The sequence below is a fragment of the Pseudorca crassidens genome, chromosome 15 (assembly GCF_039906515.1).
Source record: "Pseudorca crassidens isolate mPseCra1 chromosome 15, mPseCra1.hap1, whole genome shotgun sequence".
NCBI lineage: Eukaryota > Metazoa > Chordata > Mammalia > Artiodactyla > Delphinidae > Pseudorca > Pseudorca crassidens.
Window position 1 is genome coordinate 60,450,414 of NC_090310.1, and position 21,738 is coordinate 60,472,151.

At 40.6% G+C, this 21,738-nt stretch overlaps 1 protein-coding gene across 1 annotated transcript in view; it reads right to left on the bottom strand.

Moving 5' to 3' along the window:
* Nucleotides 1-2,639: 2,639 nt before the first annotated feature.
* TGM6 (transglutaminase 6) overlaps nt 2,640-21,738 on the bottom strand; it is a 38,400-nt gene continuing 19,301 nt past the window's right edge. Inside the window, 4 exon segments of the mRNA XM_067708498.1 lie at nt 2,640-2,898; nt 4,082-4,203; nt 4,482-4,638; nt 19,057-19,381. Of these exon segments, the coding sequence (XP_067564599.1) occupies nt 2,640-2,898; nt 4,082-4,203; nt 4,482-4,638; nt 19,057-19,381 (863 nt within the window).

A 21,738-nucleotide genomic window follows, 5' to 3' on the forward strand; every position in this document is an offset into this window, starting at 1 on the left:
TAAGTCTAGGCAGTCATGGATAGTGATGGCTCTATCTAAGGTCATGAGCACAAGCTGGAACCTCATCTGAGTTTCCTTGTGGGGTTTGCTCAGGGCTTGGCCTCAGTTCAAGCCTGGGCTTGATCCTAGGCTTGGTATACCCTGGCATCAGGACTCAGTCCTGGAGCAAGCAGCTGAACCAACATGTTGTTCTGCAGCAGGGTCAGCAAAGCCCAACCTGTGGGCCAAACCTGGCCTGTTGCCTGTTTTTGTAAATAAAGTTTTATTGCAACACATCCACACTCATTTGTCTACCCCTAGTCTATGGCTGCTTGCACACCATGACAGCAGAGTGGAGTAGTTGGAACAGAGACCATATGGTCTGCAAAGCCCCAGATATTTACTATCTGGTCCTTGACAGTAAAAGCTAGCCAACTGCTGTTCTAAAGGCTTCTCTGGCATGTGAAAGCCAGATTATGACCTAACTCAGTGTCAAGAGCTTCCCTGAAGGCAGCATTTAAGAGACCAAGGGGACTTAAAGGAAGCAGGGGGGGGGGCCTGAGTCTCAGGTTGCTGGTGTCGTTCTGGGTCCCCATGGCCAGCTGACTCTAAGGTTTTGCAGTCTTAAACTATGTGTTCTGCCTTCCTCCATGAAGGGCACTATCAAGGTGTTGCCCTATCAACTGACAGGTAATCCCTACCTGCACATTTTTCTTTGCAGCTTCAAAAGTAGCATTTCCATCCACAGTCCCCCTTGGGCTATCTTCGCTCAACGTCCCCACCTATCCCAGTCCTGACCAGGGTATTCTCACTGGCTGCTGCAGTGGCTTCTGCTTTCAGCTGGAGCTAGAAGGACCTGTGAGGCCAGTTTGGTCCCAGTGAAGTGCTACCTCAGCCCAGCTGAGAGGTGTGAGGGCAAGGGGGCTGAACTGGAGCTGCAGCTACCCGGCAGGTGACCCCATCACCTTCAGCTACTTTCCCTTATTCAAATACACACACTCTGACAGGCCATACAAGCTTCAGAGCTGCCCGTGGGGTGCACCCAGGCTTCACTGGGCCTGAATCATGGGCCGATTTCTCCTCTGGTTCCTTCCTCCTTCTTCCTCCCCCTCCCTTCCATGGGGGTTGATCCCAATGTCATCCCTCAGTCAACACCCTGCACCCTAAGCTCCATCTCAGACTCAGCTTCCTTGGAACTCAGCCTATGACAGCCGAGCTTAAGGAAGACGGGCAGTTGGTGTTTGTGGGGAGAGTGAGGTGTCTGGGGCCCCCCCAAGGGGAGACCATCTCGGTCTCCCTCCTGACAGGTGTGTCCTTTGTACTAAGAGTGGGAGATGGCCTCCTGTTGACTTCAGCCCCCAAGGCTCCTTCCTGTTGCTCAAATTTGAGGAAATGGCTGCCTGCTCTGAACCTCCAGCTGCCCTTTTTATACAGGATCAGCAACCAAAACATTTGGATGGTTTGGAGAGGAGTCCTGGAGCTGAGGGCCTGACTCATTAAATGCATCCACTCATCTGGATTCTCCAAGCTGTCCCCATGCTGTGTAGAATCATCACAGAAATGTCTTCATTAAGGCTTAGGTCACAAAGGTCATGCAAAAGTCTGTGTGTTTGCCTGACCCCCTTCATGAATTGTTCTCACCTGAGTCATGACCAGGAGACGTCTCACTGCAGATGTGCCTGTTTTGTTGTCGTTCAGATTATTTAAATTGCATGCTTAGTTATAATTCCTTGGCTATCTAGAGCATTTCGGAGCTGATTTCTATGTCTGATGCAGTTATCTTCAGGGCCTGATGGTCTCCACTCTTGTCCTCATCCTAGTAGTCTCTGTTCTGCCTTGATGCTAAGAGAGTGATTGTGTGTAGGGTAAGCTGCTGGGGATGTTTTTCAAAGGCAATACTGTTCTGGTTCCAAAGAAGTAAATGAACATTGGGTGTAGCTGGGTTGGTTGTACGAGATCCCTGATGACCATAGCTAGATCAGATTTGGGGCTCTATCCCCAAACTCAGCTGGGCTTGATGGTCCTTCCTCTTTCTTCAGCTTCTTTCAGGCAGCAGTAACCACTCCCTTCCCCACGCGTTCCCCCTCCCCATCTCCAGTTGCTGGGCCTGTGTCTTCATTGAGGGAAATTCTCCCATCACTTTAAACCCAATGCTTTTCAGGAACATGACTTTGGGGTAAAACTTTGCTGATGTAAATGGCATGCACAAGGGCCCCAGCTCTGTCTCTAGCTTACCCCGTGGCCATAGGCTAGACTGTCCCCTCTGTGTAAGACAGGAGCGTTGAGGGATATTTAGGTGTCAGTGCCAAAACTTTTGGGTTCTCTGTCAGAGCTTGGAGAATATTCTTGATCTTGCTGTGGTCAGAGCATTGAAGAGTTGAGAGACAAGCAAGGATAGTGCAGGGGTCAGCCAGGGTGACGGTGAACTGGCTGGCAGGAGGTGGCACAGCCGGGTGGGCCAAGGTTACTGTGACTCTCAGTCCATTAGTCCATCAGCAATGAGGGTGATGAGATGAAGGTGGTAGTGGCTCCTTATATCATCCATCATTGTCCAAAAGTTTAAGGGTTACTGAGTCTAACACCTCATTTTACATATAGGGACACTGAGGCCCAGGAGGGGAAGGACTTGCCCAAGTTCACAGAGTAGGGCAGAAGCTGAATCAGGACTGGAACCCAGACCTCCTGGCTCCCATATGGGAAGGGTAGAGAGGTGGACAGGAGGAGAACAGGGGACATCTCCTCCACTCTTGGCCCCCCATGGCCCATAATTTGGCTGTGGCCACGTGGATGATCACAAAGACCTTGATGTCTGGGAAGTGGGAGCTGACAAGGTCCACCTGCAGCTGCCGTGGGCCACTCTTGGAGGGGATGATGTTGAATTGGACTGAGGCCCTCTCTTGGGGCTGCAGGCTGGGCACACTGGGGAGATGGGAGAAAGGCAGACCTTCAGCTCTGTCTCCTTCCTGAACCTGGTCTGCCAGTCCACAGCTCTCCAGAGCACTTAGGATCAAGGTCACACCTTGTGGCTTGACATTCAAGCCTTTCAATATGCTTCAGCTTAGTTATCCCTTCTACCAGTTCTTGCTTCTTTCAACCAGTCAGGCTAGTCTCCTCCCTGTGCCCTGAACATACCTTACACTTCCCCTCCTCTGGGCTTTTGTCTGGTCTGTTCGTCCTACCTAGAGTGCCCTTCCCATTCCAATTACATCTGAGGCCCAGATTAGTTTTTCTTCTTCCAGGAGACCTTCCCTGACTATACCAGCCATGGAGACCTCTGACTGGGAAGTTCTCCAACCTTCTTGATCCCTGAAAATCTCCTCAATTCATCACTTAAGCCCCAGCTTAAATACCAGCTCCATTGGGGCTTTCCCCTGGTCCCACCCAATCCCAACTCAAGGGCTATCTCTGAGCTTTTGGACCTTGAGGGTCCATCCCTTTGTACAAATCACACTGTTTTCATTTGAAGAGCCATATATTGCTGAGAGTCCTTCTTCAGGCAGAACCGCATCTGTTCATCTTGGTGTTCCCAACAGTTGACAGGTAGGTCAGAGCACAGGCCAATATGATGAAGGACCAGATGAGTGTGAGTGAGTGAATGAATGAATAAATGAGTGAATGATTGAGAATAAGTAAATAAATGAGTACACTGATAAATAGAATATGTGTGAATGAATGCATACATGAATGAATGAGTGAATGAATAGGTAAATGAGTGAGCAAATTAAAGAAAGAATGAGTGGATGAATGAACCAGTCAAAACTGAGCTGAGTAGATAAATACATGAATGAATGAGTGAAAACATGAAAAAAAGTGTGAATGAATGAGTGAAGGAGAGAGTAAATGAATAAGAGTGAGCGAATGAATAAGTAAATGGATAAATGAAAGAAAATATGAATGTGAATGAGTGGACAAGTTATATGACCAAATAAGTTAATTATTAAATAAAGAAATGAATAAATGAAGAAAGGCTGATGTGTCTAGGCAGTGGGCTGGTTCCTGGGGATCCAGAATCTCTCCCTCCTCCCCCTGCTGGCAGTGTCTTTATGGCCCATTTTATAAGGAAGGGCTATAAGCAGCCCTCCCACCCCAGGCTGACACTTACTCGATGCTGAGCTGTCCCTGGAGAAGGCCACTGCCCTCCACCATCAGCATACAGTCCTGCACTCTCTCCGAGAGGGGGTTGACCACCATCACTTCCACCCCCACCGTGGCTGGGCCAAGCACCTGGAGGGGCAGTACCCATAAGTCAACTCCCATCCTCCCCATTCTCCCAGGAAACCCATGATCTTGGCTGGGTCAGAGGATGGGGAGTTAAACTTGTCTACCCCTTGCTTCCACCTACCCCATTACTGAGATCTATCATTATATCCATACTCCTGCATCCACACCACTTATTCCAACCTTTGAGAGCTGAAGCCAGAGCTAAAAGTACAAACCCCCAGCCTCTGATGCCCTCCCCCAGCTCTGACGGAGGCCTGCCAGGAACAGCTTACAGGAGTCACCTTAATAATGATGAAGTCCTCCAGAGTAATGTCCTTCTCCACCAGGAGCTTCTCTCCCTTGGTGACAAGGTACATGGCAGCCAAAAGCATCTTCTTGTCCTCTGTCAGGTCTTCCTTATATTGAGAGTAAGATATTGCAATTGGGATCTTTTTCTCTGGAAGGGAAAGCAGAGGTGGGAACTGGGAGTCTGATGTTCTTTTTCAAAGAACCTAGAAAAGGAAGGGAAGGCTAAATTCATAGTTATACCCTCTATGATCCTTGCAACCAATCTGAGATAGTAATTACTATCATCAGTTCACAGATTAAGAAAGCTAAGGCTCAGAGAAGGTAATTTCTTGTCCAGTGTCACATAGCAAGTAAATCAAGGCTCCAAGATAAGGTCGGATTCAAATTCAGGCCAGTCAGCTATGATGACAGCAGACTGTCTCTCTAAGAGCTTCTGGAGATGTGTTTAAAATCCCCCCAATCATTCCAAAAGGAAATCTCTCACTCCATCAACAATTTATCCCATCAGGAATTCACTCACTGCTTAATGAGCACCTACTATGTGCTAGTGCAGAGAAGAGGGAGGCCAAAGGCCTACCTCAAGCTTCCAACTCAGTGAGGAGGCCAACTTCCTCACAGCTTCTCCAAATCCTCTCTCCCCATTAAGGCGCAGTTCCAGTCAGGCTCCCCAACTGTGGAAAGGCTTCACTGATGCCCTTACTCAATCATCTTGTGCCCTTTGCCTACTGAGCTCCTGTGGTTCTGGCCATTTCCATCTCTCTCTCATCAGCCACAAACAACCTGCCTATGCAGTCCCTTCTTTTTATTTTTAAAAAAAAATTTATTTATTTACTTGTATATACATTTTTATTTTTGGCTGCTTTGGGTCTTTGTTGCTGCATGCGAGCTTTCTCTAGTTGTGGCAAGCGGGGCTACTCTTCATTGTGATGTGCAAGCTTCTCACTGCGGTGGCTTCTCTTGTTCCAGAGCACGGGCTCTAGGTGTGTTGGCTTCAATAGTTGCAGCATGGGGGCCCTAGAGCGCGTGGGCTTCAGTAGTTGTGGCACACAGGCTTAGTTGCTCCGCAGCATGTGGGATCTTCTCGGACCAGAGCTCAAACCCATGTCCCCTGCATTGGCAGGCAGATTCTTAACCACTGCACCACCAGGGAAGTCGCATGCAGTCTCTTCTTTTGAGCATGGGTCACCACAGGCCATAGGTGATTGTTAGTCACATATATATATTTGACCACTATACATTTTTTTCTTTTAGGTACAACATGTCATTTCCAGTTTGCCCAGGTTCTACCATCCCCTACTGCCTTATCGCTACTGCTTCCTTTATTTCTGTTTCCTTCCTGCCTCCAAAGGCATCTGAGTTTTCAATCTGTGGGAAAGGTCCTTAAAGGATTCAAACTCTCTGTTCCCCAAGAGCTTTGCATATAGTCGATGCTTCTTGAATGCCCATAGCTGATCCATGTGTCAAAGTTCTACCATGTTTTTATGGGTTCCCTTAGTCCAGCAGGCCATTACTAGGAGAACCCTTACTACAGTACTAGTAATAATTAATCATTTTAAAAGCTGACTTTTACTGAGGGATTAAAGTGTCTGGGGCACTTGGAAGCACATTCATGGATTAACTCATTTAATCCTTACAACAATCCCACGAGCAAGTGTTATTATCCCCAGCTTATAATAATACCAACAATACTGACAATCACTACCATAAATTTAATGTTCATTAGTGGTAGGAATTATACCAAATATTTTATATATGTTATATCATTTACTTCTTGCATGGTGGGAGATGAGTGGTTCTCAAAGTGTGGTCCTGGGACCAGTAGCATCAGCATCTCCTGGGAACTTATTAGAAGTGCAAATTTTAAGGCTCCAGAGTGAAGAACCACCAGATGCTCCCAATTATGCACATGGACAGAGCTTTGGACATTAGTTCAGACCACGGGAGAAGGGAGGAGAAAGACTACTCCTTACAATATTCAGAACAGAGCTCCTTGAAGTTCTGTAGGTCATGGACTCCACCAACAATCTAATAAAAACTGAGACCCTTTTCTTAGAATAAATGTTCTCAACAGCACCATCAACCACTAGATATAACTGAAAACTATAGACTACTTCATCCAACAAGAGCAGAATACACATTCTTCTCAAGCTCATATGGAATATTTCCCAAGAAAGACCGCATTCTGGGCCATGAATAACACATTAACAAATTTAAAAGAATAAAAATTATACAATGTATGCTCTCAGACCACAAGAGAATTAATCTAGATATCAGTAACAGAAAGATAACTGGAAGACTCCAAAATATTTGGCGATTAAACCACACACTTGTAAATAACACTTAGGCTAAAGAAGATATCTTGAAAGAAATTTAAAAATATTTTGAACTAAATGAAAATATAACTTAAAATTTGTGGGATGCAGCAAAGCAGTGCTTAGGTAGAAATTTATAGCACTGAATGCATATATTAGAAAAGAAGAAAGATCTAAAAGCAATAAATCTTAAATTTCCATCTTAAGAAACTAGAAAAAGAACAAATTAAATCCAAAGTAAGCAAAAGGAGAGAAATAAAATTTAGAAAAAAGCTAGATGAGAAATCAATAAAATTGAAAACAAGAAATCTAAAGAGAAAGTCACCAAAACCAAAAGCTGTTTTTTTTTTCGAGATCAATAAAACTGATAAGCCTCCAGCCAGGCTAAATAAGAAAAAAAGAGAGAAGACACAAATTCCTAATATCAGAAATGAAAGAGGGACATCACTATAGATCCCATGGACATTAAAAGGATAATAAAGGAATATTTTGAACAACCTTATGCCCACAAATTTTATAACCTAGATGAAATGTACCAATTCCTTGAAGACAAAATCTGCTAAAAGTCACAGAATAAGAAACACACAATCAGAACAGGTCTATATCTATTAAAGAAATCAATAGTAAATCAAAGAATCAATAGTGAATAACCTTTCAAAACAGAAAACACTGTGCCCAGATGAGTTCAGTGGTGAATTCTACCAAGCATTTAAGGAAAAAATGACATCAATTCTCTACAATCTCTTCCAGAAGATGGAAGTAGAGGGAATACTTCCTAAACCATTTCATGAGGGCAGCATAACTCTAATACCAAAACCAGACAAAGACATTACAGGAAAAGGAAATTACATACCGATATCGCTCATGAACATTGATGCAAAAATCCTCAACAAAATATTAGCAAATTTAATCCAACAATGTATAAAAAGAATTCTATACCTCGATCAAGTGGGATTTATTCAGGTATACAAGGTTGCCTCAAAATTCAAAAATCAATTAATGTAACCCATTACATCAATAAGCTAAAGAAGAAAAGTCACATGATCATATCAGTAGATGCAGAAAAAGCATTTGACAAAATCCAATACCTATTCATGATTAAAATTCTCAGCAAACTAGGAATAGCTGAGGAATTTCCTCAACTTGACAAAGAACATCTACAAAAAACTGATAGCTAACAACATACTTAACAGTGAGAAACTCAAAGCTTTCCCACTAAGAACAGGAAAAAGGCAAGGATGTCTCCCTCACCACTACTTGTCAACACTGGACTGGAAGTCCCAGCTAAGGCAAAAAGACAAAAAAGGAAATAAAAGGTATACATATTTGGAAGGAAGAAATAAAACTGTCTTTGTTCACAGATGACATGATTATCTATGTAGAAAATCTGAAAGAATCAATAATAAAAAACTCCTGGAAGTAATCATACTAATTACTAATTATAGCAAAGTCACAGGATATAAAGTTAATTTACAAAATTCAATCACTTTTTAAAATATACCAGCACTAAACAAGTGGAATTTGAAATTTAAAATACCATTTATATTAGCACCCCCACAGTGAACAACTCAGGCATTAATCTAACAAAATATGTAGAAGATATGTATATACATGAGAAAAACTATAAAAAACTCTGATGAAAGAAATAAAAAAGTAACTAAATTAACACAGAGATATTCCATGTTCATGGATAGGAAGACTTGATATTGTCAAGATGTCAGTTCTTCCCAACTTGATCTATAGTCAAGGCAATTCCATCAAAATCCCAGAAAGTTATTTAATGGATATCAACAAATTGATTCTAAACTGATTTATGAAAAGAGGCAAAAGACCCAGAAGAGCCAACAAGCCAACACAATATTAAAGGAAAAGAACATCAGAGGATTAACACTCCCTGACTTTGACTTACTATAAAACTACAGTAATCAAAAGAGTGTAGTATTGATGAAAGAATAGACAAATCAGTGGAACAAAATAGAGCCCAGAAGTAGATCCACACAAATATAGTCAACTGATCTTTGATAAAGGAGCAATGGAGAAAAGATTGTCCTTTTAATAAGTGGTGCTGGAACAACTGGATATCCACACTAAAAAAAAGATTCTAGACACATATGTTATACCCTTTACAAAAATGAAATTAAAATGGATCATAAGCCTAAATGTAAAGTGTGAAACTATAAAACATCTAGACAATAACATAGGAGAAAACCTAGATAATATTGGGTATGATGATGACTGAATTTTTAGGTACAATACCAAAGGTATGATCCGTGAAATAAAAAATTGATAAATTGCACTTTATTAAAATTAAAAACTTCTGCTCTGTGAAAGAACTGTCAAGAGAATGAGCAGGTGAGCCACAAACTGGGAGAAAATATTTGCAAAAGACACATCTGATAAAAGACAATTATACAAAATATACAAAGAACTCTTAAAATTCAACAATAAGAAAATGAACAACATGATTAAAAAATGGGCAAAAGATCTATACAGACACCTCACCAAAGAAGATGTACAGATGCATATGAAAAGATGCTCACATCATACATCATTATGAAATTTCAAATTAAAACGAGATACAACCACATACCTATTAGAATTACAAGAATCCAAAACACTGACAACACAAAATGTTGGAGAGGATGTGGAGCAACAGGAACTCTCATTCATTGATGGTGGGAATGCAAAGTGTTACAGCCATTTTGGGATACTTTGACAGTTTCTTAGAAAACTAAACATATTCTTATCACACCATTAGCAATCATGCTGCTTAGTATTTACCCATATAAATTGAAAACATGTTCACAAAAAAACCTGTACATGGATGTTTATACCAGCTTTATTCATAATTGCCAACACTTGGAAGCAATTAAGGTATTCTTCAGTAGGTGAATGAATCAATCAACTGTGGTATATCCATATAAAGGAATACTATTCAGTGATAACAAAAAATGAGCTATCAAGCTATGAAAAAATCATGAAGAATCTTAAGTACTTATTTCTAAGTGAAAGACACCAATCTGAAAAGGCTACACACTGTATGATTTCAACTCTATGATATTTAGGGAAAGGCAAAACTTTGGCGACAGTAAAAGGATCAGTGGTTGCTAGGGGTTTGAGATGAGGGAGGGAGAAGTGAATAGGTGAAGAACAGGGAATTTTAGGGCAGTGAAACTATTCTGTATGATACTCTAATGATGGATACATGTCATACATTTGTCAAAACCCACAGAATGTACAATATGGAGTGAACCCTAATGTAGACTATGGACTTTAGTTAAGAATAACATGTACCAGTATTAGCTTGTCAACTGTAACAAATGTACCACACTAATGCAAGATGCTAATAATAGGGAAATATGGGAGGTGGTGAGGGGTATATGGGAACCCTCTGGACTTTCTGCTCATTTTTTCTGAAACCAAAACTGCTAAAAAAAAGCCTACTAATTTAAAAAATTATACATTTTAATAAATTATTTATATTTAATAGCTATACAATTTGTCTTAGTAATTCCATTTTTGTGAATGTATTCTAACAAAACAGTCCAAAATCTAGATCAAAAAAGGGGAATTTTTTTCACGAAGATGTTTACTTTAGTGCTTTTTAGAAATAGCAATAGCTGATAACTACCCAAAAGAAGGGAAAAGATGAAATAAATCACCATATATTTGTTTACAGATTATACATCCATTCAAATGATGTGAATGAAGAGCTTATAAAAATACTTAAATTATAATGTAATATGAAAGGAGCAGGGCACTAATGAGTGTTTGTGATATCATTAGAACTGTTTTTCTTTTTTCTTTTTTTGGCAGGCTTTTACAAACTGCCAACAAACACATGAAAGAATGCTCAACATCATTAATCATTAGAGAAACGCAAATCAAATCTACAATGAGATATCATCTCACACCAGTCAGAATGGCCATCATCAAAAAATCTAGAAACAATAAGTGCTGGAGAGGGTGTGGAGAAAAGGGAACACTCTTGCACTGCTGGTGGGAATGTGAATTGGTTCAGCCACTATGGAGAACAGTATGGAGGTTCCTTAAAAAACTACAAATAGAACTACCATATGACCCAGCAATCCCACTACTGGGCATATACCCTGAGAAAACCATAATTCAAAAAGGGTCATGTACCAAAATGTTCATTGCAGCTCTATTTACAATAGCCCGGAGATGGAAACAACCTAAATGCCCATCTTCAGATGAATGGATAAAGAAGATGTGGCACATATATACAATGGAATATTACTCAGCCATAAAAAGAAATGAAATTGAGCTGTTTGTAATGAGGTGGATAGACCTAGAGTCTGTCATACAGAGTGAAGTAAGTCAGAAAGAGAAAGACAAATACCAGATGCTAACACATATATATGGAATTTAAGAAAAAAAAATGTCGAAGAACCTAGGGGTAAGACAGGAATAAAGGCACAGACCTACTAGAGAACGGACTTGAGGATATGGGGAGGGGGAAGGGTGAGCTGTGACAAAGCAAGAGAGAGAGGCATGGACATATATACACTACCAAATGTAAGGTAGATAGCTAGTGGGAAGCAGCCGCATAGCACAGGGAGATCAGCTCGGTGCTTTGTGACCGCTTGGAGGGGTGGGATAGGGAGAGTGGGAGGGAGGCAGACGCAAGAGGGAAGAGATATGGGAACATACGTATATGTATCACTGATTCACTTTGTTATAAAGCAGAAACTAACACACCATTGTAAAGCAATTATACCCCAAAAAAGATGTTAAAAAAAACCTAATTCATTGATTAATCAACTCCTTAATATTTGTTTGATAATTTCTGAGTGCTAGAAAATGCGTGCAAATTTTGCATTCTATTCCATAATAACTTCGTGTTAATATAAATAGTGCATTAATTTATATAACATGGAATGATACAGCACCATATATCCAAGACAATAGGAAGCCCAGTTTGAGAAGCATACACAAATATATTTTGATGTTCCTAATATCTTAAACATTATATAGAATGTGTATGTGTGTGTGTGTATTTACTGTGTCTATGTCTCTATCTGTGTGTATATTTGACTGAAAGCAAATTGATTATAGATTTTGGTGACCATACATAGAACCAAACATTTTAACAGATTCTTTTCTTTTGTTTAATTTTCCTTTTTTAATTAAAAAAAAGGAAATTTTACTGGACTTATATTCTGTAATATCTTTTATTTTAATAAAAATATAAAGACCCTATTTTGGAACCAAAAAAAATTATTTATTTTGCTGCACTGGATCTTAGTTGCGACACATGGGATCTTTGTTGCCACGTGCAGAATCTTTAATTGTGGCATGTGGAATCTTTAGTTGCAGCATGCAAACTCTTGGTTGTGGCATGTGGGATCTAGTTCCCTGACCAGGGCTCAAACCCGGGCCCCCTGCATTGGGAGCACAGAGTCTTAGTCACTGGACCACCAGGGAAGCCCCAGAACTGTTTTTAAAAAAGCAACAGGCATTAAAAATTTGGAAGGAAAACGTTAACAATTTGTAGGTGGGTGGCAGGATCATAGGTGATCTTTCCCTTCTGCTCTCTAAATCTTTAATGAATATGTATTATATTTTTTTTGAATTTTATTTTATTTTTTTATACAACAGGTTCTTATTAGTTGTCCATTTTATACATATTAGTGTATATATGTCAATCCCAATCTCGCAATTCATCACACCACAGCCCACACCCCCGTCACTTTCCCCACTTGGTGTCCATACGTTTGTTCTCTACATCTGTGTCTCTATTTCTGCCCTGCAAACTGGTTCATCTGTACCCTTTTTCTCAGTTCCACGTATATGGGTTAATATACGATATTTGTTTTTCTCTTTCTGACTTCACTCTGTGTGACAGTCCCTAGATCCATCCACATCTCTACAAATGACCCAATTTCGTTCCTTTTTATGGATAATATTCCATTGTATATATGTACCACATCTTCATTATCCAATCAGCGGTTGATGGGGATTTAAATTGCTTCCATGACCTGGCTATTGTAAATAGTGGTGCAAATGGACATTGGGGTGCATGTGTCTTTTTGAATTATGGTTTCATCTGGGTATATGCCCAGTAGTGGGATTGCTGGGTCATATGGTAATTCTATTTTTAGTTTTTTAAAGAACCTCCATACAGTTCTCCATAGTGGCTGCATCAATTTACATTCCCACCAACAGTGCAAGAGGATTGCCTTTCCCTACACCATCTCCAGCATTTGTTGTTTGTAGATTATCTGATGATGCCCATTCTAACTAGTGTGACGTGATAATCATTATAGTTTTGATTTACATTTCTCTGATAATTAGTGATGTTGAGCAGCTTTTCATGTGCTTCTTGGCCATCTGTATGTCTTCTTTGGAGAAATGTCTATTTAGGTCTTCAGACCATATTTGGATTGGGTTGTTTGTTTTTTTAATATTCAGCTGCATGAGCTGTTTATATATTTTGGAGATTAGTCCTTTGTCCATTGATTCGTTTGCAAATATTTTCTCCCATTCTGAGAGTTGTCTTTTCGTCTTGTTTGTAGTTTCTGTTGCTTTGTAAAAGTTTTTAAGTTTCATTAGGTCCCATTTGTTTATTTTTGTTTTTATTTCCATTATCCTAGGAGGTGGATCAAAAAAGATTTTGCTGTGATTTATGTCAAAGAGTGTTCTTCCTATGTTTTCCTCTAAGGATTTATAGCGTCCAGTCTTATATTAGGTCTCTGATCAATTTTGAGTTTATTTTTGCGCATCATGTTAGGGAGTGTTCTAATATCATTCTTTTAAATGTAGCTGTCCAGTTTTCCCAGCACCACTATTGAAGAGACTGTCTTTTCTCCATTGTACTTCCTTGCCTCCTTTGTCACAGATTAGTTGACCATAGGTGTGTGGGTTTATCTCTGGGGTTTCTATCCTGTTCCATTGATCTATATTTCTGTTTTTGTGCCAGTACAATATCATCTTGATTACTGTAGCTTTGAAGCATAGTCTGAAGTCAGGGAATCTGATTCCTCCAGCTCCGAATTTTTCCCTCAGGACTGCTTTGGCAATGCGGGGTCTTTTGTGTCTCCGTAGAAATTTTAAGATTTTTTGTTTTAGTTCTGTAAAAAGTGCCATTGGTAATTTGATAGGGATTGCATTGAATCTGTAGATTGCTTTAGGTAGCATAGTCCTTTTCACAATATTGATTCTTACAATCCAAGAACATGGTATATCTCTCAATCTGTTTGTTTCATCTTTAATTTCTTTCATCAGTGTCTTATAGTTTTCTGCATACAGGTCTTTTGTCTCTCTAGGCAGGTTTATGCCTAGGTATTTTATTCTTTTTGTTGCATTGGTAAATGGGAGTGTTTCCTTAATTTATCTTTCAGATTTTTCATCATTAGTGTACAGGAATGCCAGAGATTTCTGTGCATTAATTTTGTATCCTGCAACTTTACCAAATTCATTGATTAGCTCTAGTAGTTTTCTGGTGGCATCTTTAGGATTCTCTATGTATAGTATCATGTCATTTGCAAACAGGGACAGTTTTACTTCTTCTTTTCCAATTTGTATTCCTTTTATTTCATTTTCTTCTCTGGTTGCCATGGCTAGGACTACCAAAACTATGTTGAATAATAGTGGTGAGAGTGGGCATCCTTGTCTTGTTCCTCATCTTAGAGGAAATGCTTTCAGTTTTTCACCATTGAGAATGATGTTTCCTGTGGGTTTGTCATATATGGCCTTTATTATGTTGAGGTAGGTTCCCTCTATGCCCACTTTCTGGAGAGTTTTTATCATAAATGGGTGTTGAATTTTGTCAAAAGCTTTTTCTGCATGTGTTGAGATGATCATATGGTTTTTATTCTTCAATTTCTTAATATGGTGTATCACATTGATTGATTTGCATATATTGAAGAATCCTTGCATTCCTGGGATAAACCCCACTTGATCATGGTGTATGATCCTTTCAATGTGTTGTTGGATTCTGTTTGCTAGTATTTTGTTGAGGATTTTTGCATATATATTCATCAGTGATATTGGTCTGTAATTTTCTTTTTTTGTAGTATCTTTGTCTGGTTTTGGTATCAGGGTGATGGTGGCCTCATAGAATGAGTTTGGGAGTGTTCCCTCCTCTGCAATATTTTGGAAGAGTTTGAGAAGGTTGGGTGTTAGCTCTCTTCTAAATGATTGATAGAATTCACCTGTGAAGCCATCTGGTCCTGGACTTTTGCTTGTTGGAAGATTTTTACTCAGAGTTTCAATTTCCTTACTTGTGATTGGTCTGTTCATATTTTCTATTTCTTCCTGGTTCACTCTTGGAAGGTTATACCTTTCTAAGAATTTGTCCATTTCTTCCAGGTTGTCCATTTTATTGGCATAGTGTTGCTTGTAGTAGTCTCTTAGGATGATTTGTATTTCTGCAGTGTCTGTTGTAACTTCTCCATTTTCATTTCTAATTTTATTTATTTCAGTCCTCTGCCTCTTTTTCTTGATGAGTCTGGCTAATGGTTTATCAATTTTGTTTATCTTCTCAAAGAACCAACTTTTAGTTTTATTGATGTTTGCTTTTGTTTCCTTTGTTTCTATTTCATCTATTTCTGCTTTAATCTTTATGATTTCTTTCCTTTTACTAACTTTGGGTTTTGTTTGTTCTTCTTTCTCTAGTTCCTTTAGGTGTAAGGTTAGATTGTTTATTTGAGGTTTTTCTTGTTTCTTGAGGTAGGCTTGTATAGCTATAAACTTCCCTCCTAGAACTGCTTTTGCTGCATTCCATAGGTTTTGGATCGTCGTGTTTTCATTGTCATTTGTCTCTAGGTATTTTTTGATTTCTTCAGTGGTCTCTTGGTTATTTAGTAACGTATTGTTTAGCCTCCATGTGTTTGTGTTTTTTACCTTTTTCCCCTGTAACTGATTTCTCATCTCATAGCATTGTGGTCAGAAAAGCTGTTTGGTATGATTTCAATATTCTTAAATTTACTGAGGCTTGATTTGTCACCCAAGATGTGATCTATCCTGGAGAATGTTCTGTGCGCACTTCAGAAGTAAGTGTAATCTGCTGTTTTTGGATGGAATGTCCTATAAATATCAACTAAATCTATGTGCTCTATTATATCATTTAAAGCTTGTGTTTCCTTATTTTCTGTTTGTATGATCTGTCCATTGGTGTAAGTGAAGTGTTAAAAGTCCCCCACTATTATTGTATAACTGTCGATTTCCTCTTTTATAGCTGTTAGCAGTTGCCTTATGTATTGAGGTGCCCCTATGTTGGGTGCATATATATTTATAATTGTTATATCTTTTTCTTGGATTGATCCCTTGATCATTATGTAGTGTCCTTCCTTGCCTCTTGTCACATTCTTTATTTTAAAGTCTATTTTATCTGGTATGGGTATTGTTACTCCAGCTTTCTTTTGATTTCATTTGCATGGAATATCTTTTTCCATTCCCTCACTTACAGTCTGTATATGTCCCAAGGTCTGAAGTGGGTCTCTTGTACACAGCATATATATGGGTCTTGTTTTTGTAACCATTCAGCGAGCCTGTGTCTTTTAGTTGGAGCATTTAATCCATTCACATTTAAGGTAATTATTGATATGTATGTTCCTATGACCATTTTCTTAATTGTTATGGGTTTGTTTTTGTAGGTCTTTTTCTTCTCTTGTGTTTCTCACTTGGAGAAGTTCCTTTAGCGTTTGTTGTAGAGCTGGTTTGGTGGTGCTGAATTCTCTTAGCTTTTGATTGTCTGTAAAGCTTTTGATTTCTCTGTCGAATCTGAATGAGATCCTTGTTGGGACAGTAATCTTGGTTGTAGGTTCTTCCCTTTCATCACTTTAAATATATCATGTCACTCCCTTCTGGCTTGTAGAGTTTCTGGTGAGGATTCAGCTGTTCATCTCATGGGAGTTCCCTTGTATGTTACTTGTCATTTTTCCCTCGTTTTCAACAATTTTTCTTTGTCTTTAATTTTTGCGAATTTGATTACTATGTGTCTTGGCATGTTTCTCCTGGGGTTTTCCTGCCTGGTACTCTCTGTGCTTCCTGGACTTGAGTGGCTATTTCCTTTCCCATGTTAGGGAAGTGTTTGACTATAATCTCTTCAAATATCTTTTTGGGTCCTTTCTCTCCCTTCTCCTTCTGGGACCCCTATAATGCAAATGTTGTTGCATTTAATGTTGCCTCAGAGGTCTCTTAGGCTGTCTTCATTTGTTTTCATTCTTTTTTCTTTATTCTGCTCCATGGCAGTGTACTCCACCAGTCTGTCTTCCAGGTCACTTATCCGTTCTTCTGCCTCAGTTATTCTGCTATTGTTTCCTTCTAGTGTATTTTTCATTTCAGTTATTGTATTGTTCATCTCTGTTTGTTTGTTCTTTAATTATTCTAGGTATTTGTTATTTAATTCTTCTAGGTCTTTGTTAAACTCTTCTTGCATCTTCTCGATCTTTGCCTCCATTCTTTTTCTGAGGTCCTTGATCATCTTCACTACCATTATTCTGAATTCTTTTTCTGGAAGGTTGCCTATCTCTACCTTATTGAGTTGTTTTTCTGGGGTTTTATCTTCTTCCTTCATCTGGTACATAGCCCTCTGCCTTTTCATCTTGTCTGTCTTTCTGTGAATGTGGTTTTTTTCCCACAGGCTGCAGGATTGTAGTTCTTCTTGCTTCTGCTGTCTGCCCTCTGGTGGATGAGGCTATCTAAGAGGCTTGTGCAAGTTTCCTGATGGGAGGGACTGGTGGTGGATAGAGCTGGGTGTTACTCTTGTGGGCAGAACTCAGGAAAACCTTAATCTGCTTGTCTGCTGATGGGTGGGGCTGGGCTCCTTCCCTGTTGGTTGTTTGGCTGGAGGCAACCCAACACAGGAGACTACCTGGCTCTTTGGTGGGGCTGATGGCGGACTCTGGGAGGGCTTACTCCAAGGAGTACTTCCCAGATGTTCTTCTGCCTGTGTCCTTGTCCTCACGGTGAGCCACAGCCATCCCCTGCCCCTGCAGGATACCCTCCAACACTAGCAGGTAGGTCTGGTTCAGTCTCCTATGGGGTCACTGCTCCTTTCCCTGCGTCCTGATGCGACCACTACTTTGTGTGTGCCCTCCAAGAGTGGAGTCTCTGTTTCCCCTAGTCCTGTCAAAATCCTGCAATCAAATCTCGCTAGCCTTCACCGTCTGATTCTCTAGTATTTCCTCCTCCCATTGCCGGACCCTCAGGTTGGAAAGTCTGATGTTGGGCTCAGAACCTTCACTTCCGTGAGTGGACTTCTGTGGTATAAGCGTTCTCCAGCTTGTGTGTCACCCACCCAGCAGTTACGGGATTTGATTTTATTGTGATTGCTCCCCTCCTACTGTCTCACTGTGGCTTCTCCTTTGTCTTTGGATGTGGGGTATGTTTTTTTGGTGAGTTTCAGTGTCTTCCTGTCTATGATTGTTCAGCAGTTAGTTGTGATTCACGTGCTCTCACAAGAAGGAATGAGCGCACGTCCATCTACTCTGCCATCTTGCTCCTGCTTTCCCCTACGTAGCTGTATTACTTTTAATATGAAAAAAACCAGGAGAAAGTGTATGTTAATTAACATTTCCTTGTGAAGTGTTATTTTGTGATTTAGACTGTGTGAAAAATAAGTGACAGAAAAGCAAAAAGTATGTGACACCTCCTTCACATACTTTCACATCCTGTCAAAACACACAAGGTTTCACTTAGCTGAAACTGGTTCAGAGGAACAATGTCTTTATTTAATCAAATCCTTCAGAATGTATGTGCTGGTGGGGCAGGGGAGAGAGAAAGACAGGGACAGAGGAAGAATATGGGAGGAAAGGGGAAGGGAGAGGACTGAGGGTGGTTGTGGGTTGTAGCTAATGCCTGCAGAATTCTTGGGACAGGGCCTGGCACATGTAGGCACTTAATAAACATCTCTTACTGGTCCATTCCTCTCACACCAAACACCTGGAGCCAGAAGAGCTCTGAAATTTGTTGGATTTTAGAAAGGTAACACAGGGCATATTCCACATACTATGAAATGCTCCCAGCAGGTATTTATTCAGTGTGTGAATATTCATACTAAGTGGGATCACCTGAGCATTATATGTTTGCCACTAGATGATTGTGTACTTTTATTATTATCTTCATTATTCAGCCCCTCTGAACCTCAGTTTTCTCATCTGCAAATGCTCAGAAATATCCCTTTCTTTCCTGGGAATGAATGTAGGATGCCGTGAAGTCTGCCCCCAACCCCAACCCTCCTGGAAAAGGAGCTGGGCCAACCAGGTCCCACCCAGCTGTGGTGTTCTTATCCTCTTCTGGCCCCAGCTTCACTGCATGGGATTCGTGCAGGATCTCTGCCACCGGCTTGTGGGTGTAAAGTATGGTGACTTGGACCCATTGGACCCAGGATGTGAGGTTAGCCAAGCAAAGGACCAGCCTCAGGTCATGGCCCAGCACGGGCAGCTCCAGCACCTTGAACTTTCCAGTGATGCTGGGCTTATTGGCATGCTCCAGGAGGTCTTCATGCCAGAGACCATGGCTGCCCACACTGTGGACCTGGGCCCTCCTTCCAGAGGCTTCCACTCTTAACAGCTTCTTCATGGTCTTGCTGTACATCTATCTCTCCTTCTGGGATCCTGCAGGGCATCGGACATCATGAGACAGGCATTCTCTCCTCTGCCACCTGTCCCAGGGCCAACTCTTCTTATTTTCCCTTTTCTCTAGGTAAAACCACCACTCGATCCCCACTTTAACTTACCATGGCTGTCAGAGGTCTCAAATTGGAAGCTCAAGAGCCATATGCAGACCTCATCCATATGCATTGTGTTTGATTCTGGACTATTTAAATAAAATTTTAATCAGTTGCCAACAACTTCAGGTTAGTAAATTTCACATAACATTATAGATGTGTAGCCCCTCTGACAGCTGGATCTGAAGTCTCATATGATAATGATAGCTGACACTTTTGTAGACTTGCTATATGCCATACACACATATGTATATACACACACACACACACACACACACACACATATATATATATATATATTTTTTTTTTCCTAGGAGGAAGGTACTATATTATCATCCCCATTTTACAGATAAAGAACCCAAGGCACAGAGAAGTAAAGCAACTTGTAAGGGAGCTTGAATTTGAACCCAGGCAGTCTGGCTCCAACTTCCATGTTCTTAATCATGCTCCCTTCCCACTCTCTACATGGCAGTTATAGTCTAGAGCTGAGTAAGGGGTGCTCTCTCTGGAAGGGAGTGTACTTGCTTGTTCTCCATGGTCTCCACCTGTAATTCTCCCACTGGCCTGCTGCACTCATGGCTTGCCATCTGCAAGCTCCTGAAGACATGTGAATTTAGGAACCCTGATCATCCACTTACCCTGTTGCTAGCACAGACTTCTCTCTCTCTTTTTTGATCTCCAGATCAATACACAACCTGACAACCCCCACCTCACCCCCAGGATGTGCCACAGGTGCCTCCAACCCAACCAAGCATGCCATCTTCTGCCTGGCAGTATTCCCCATTTCAGCAAACAGCTCCATCATTCACCCAATATACAAACTGGAAACTGGATGTGTCCTTGACTCTTCCCTCATCTTTACCGCTCACAGCTGATGAGACAGCAAGTTCTGCCAGCATCCTCATTGATCTCTGGAATCTTCCCCCTTCTCCCATCATTCTTTTCCCCTCATACCACTGTACAAAACGTCTCACCATCAGATCAATTTGCCACCAGGTGACTGTGGACTTTTTCTTACTATTATCATTACCCAGTCCGTCCCAGTCTCAGTTTCCCATCTATGAAGTGAGGACAAGAGGTGCAAAGGCTAGGCCCCAAGCACAGTGCTCAAGAATGCCCCTCCCTTCCTGAGGACATGGGCTGTATGCCCACTCTAGTCCTTTTTCCACCCTGATCCTTCCAAGATCCAACTCTGATAGTTCTGATTCCCTCCTTGAACCCTGTGCTGTGCTGCTTCTCAAACGTTCTCCCAAGTACCTCTCTACTGTGTGACCTGGGCTTGAAGGGACACATGTGGACCTAAAGGTTCTTTAACATATCATGTTTTATTATTAAAATGTATGTGAATTGTTCATTCTATTCCATAATGTACTCATAATATATTTTTACTAAGAAAATGTTTCATTTCCCTGCCAAAACTTCTAAAGTCAGTTTCTCAGGGAGGGCTTCTCTGGCCACCTGATTTTTTAAAACAGCTTTATTCAGATATACGATAATTCCATAACAAGCAATCCACCAGTTTAAAGGTTACAAGCCAGTGTTTTTTAGTACATTCATAGAGTCGTGCACTCATCACCACAATCTAATTTCAGAACAATTTCTGTCACCCCAAAGAAACTCTGTAACCATTAGCAGTCACTTCCTGTTCCTCCCTGCCCCACCCATAGCCCTAGGCAACTGTTAATTTAATTTCTAACTTGCCTATTCTGGGCATTTCATATAAAGAGAATCATACAATGTGTGGTCCTTTGCGACTGGCTTTTTTTTCACTTAACATAATATTTTTAGGGTTCATTCATGTTGTAGCCTACATCAGTACTTGATTCCTTTTTATTGCTAAATAATACTCCATTGTATGGACAGACCACATTTTATTTATCCACTGACAGATGTTAGGGTTGTTTCCACTCTAGCTATTTTGAATAATGTTGCTATGAAGGTTCATGTACAAGTTTTTGGGTGGATTTTTTTTTTCATTTCTTTTGGGTGTATACCTAGAAGTGCATCTGCTAGGTTGTTATGTTAACTCTGTGTTTAATATTGTGAGGAAGTGTCAAAGTGCTTGCACCATTTTACATTCCCACCAGCAATGTACGAGTGTTCCAATTGCTCCACAATCTCACCAACTCTTATTGTCTGTCTTTTTGCTTATAGCAGTTCTAGTGGATATGAAGTGGTATGTTGTTGTGGTTTTGATTTGCATTTCCCTGATGATTAATGATGCTAAGCACCTTTTCTGTTTAT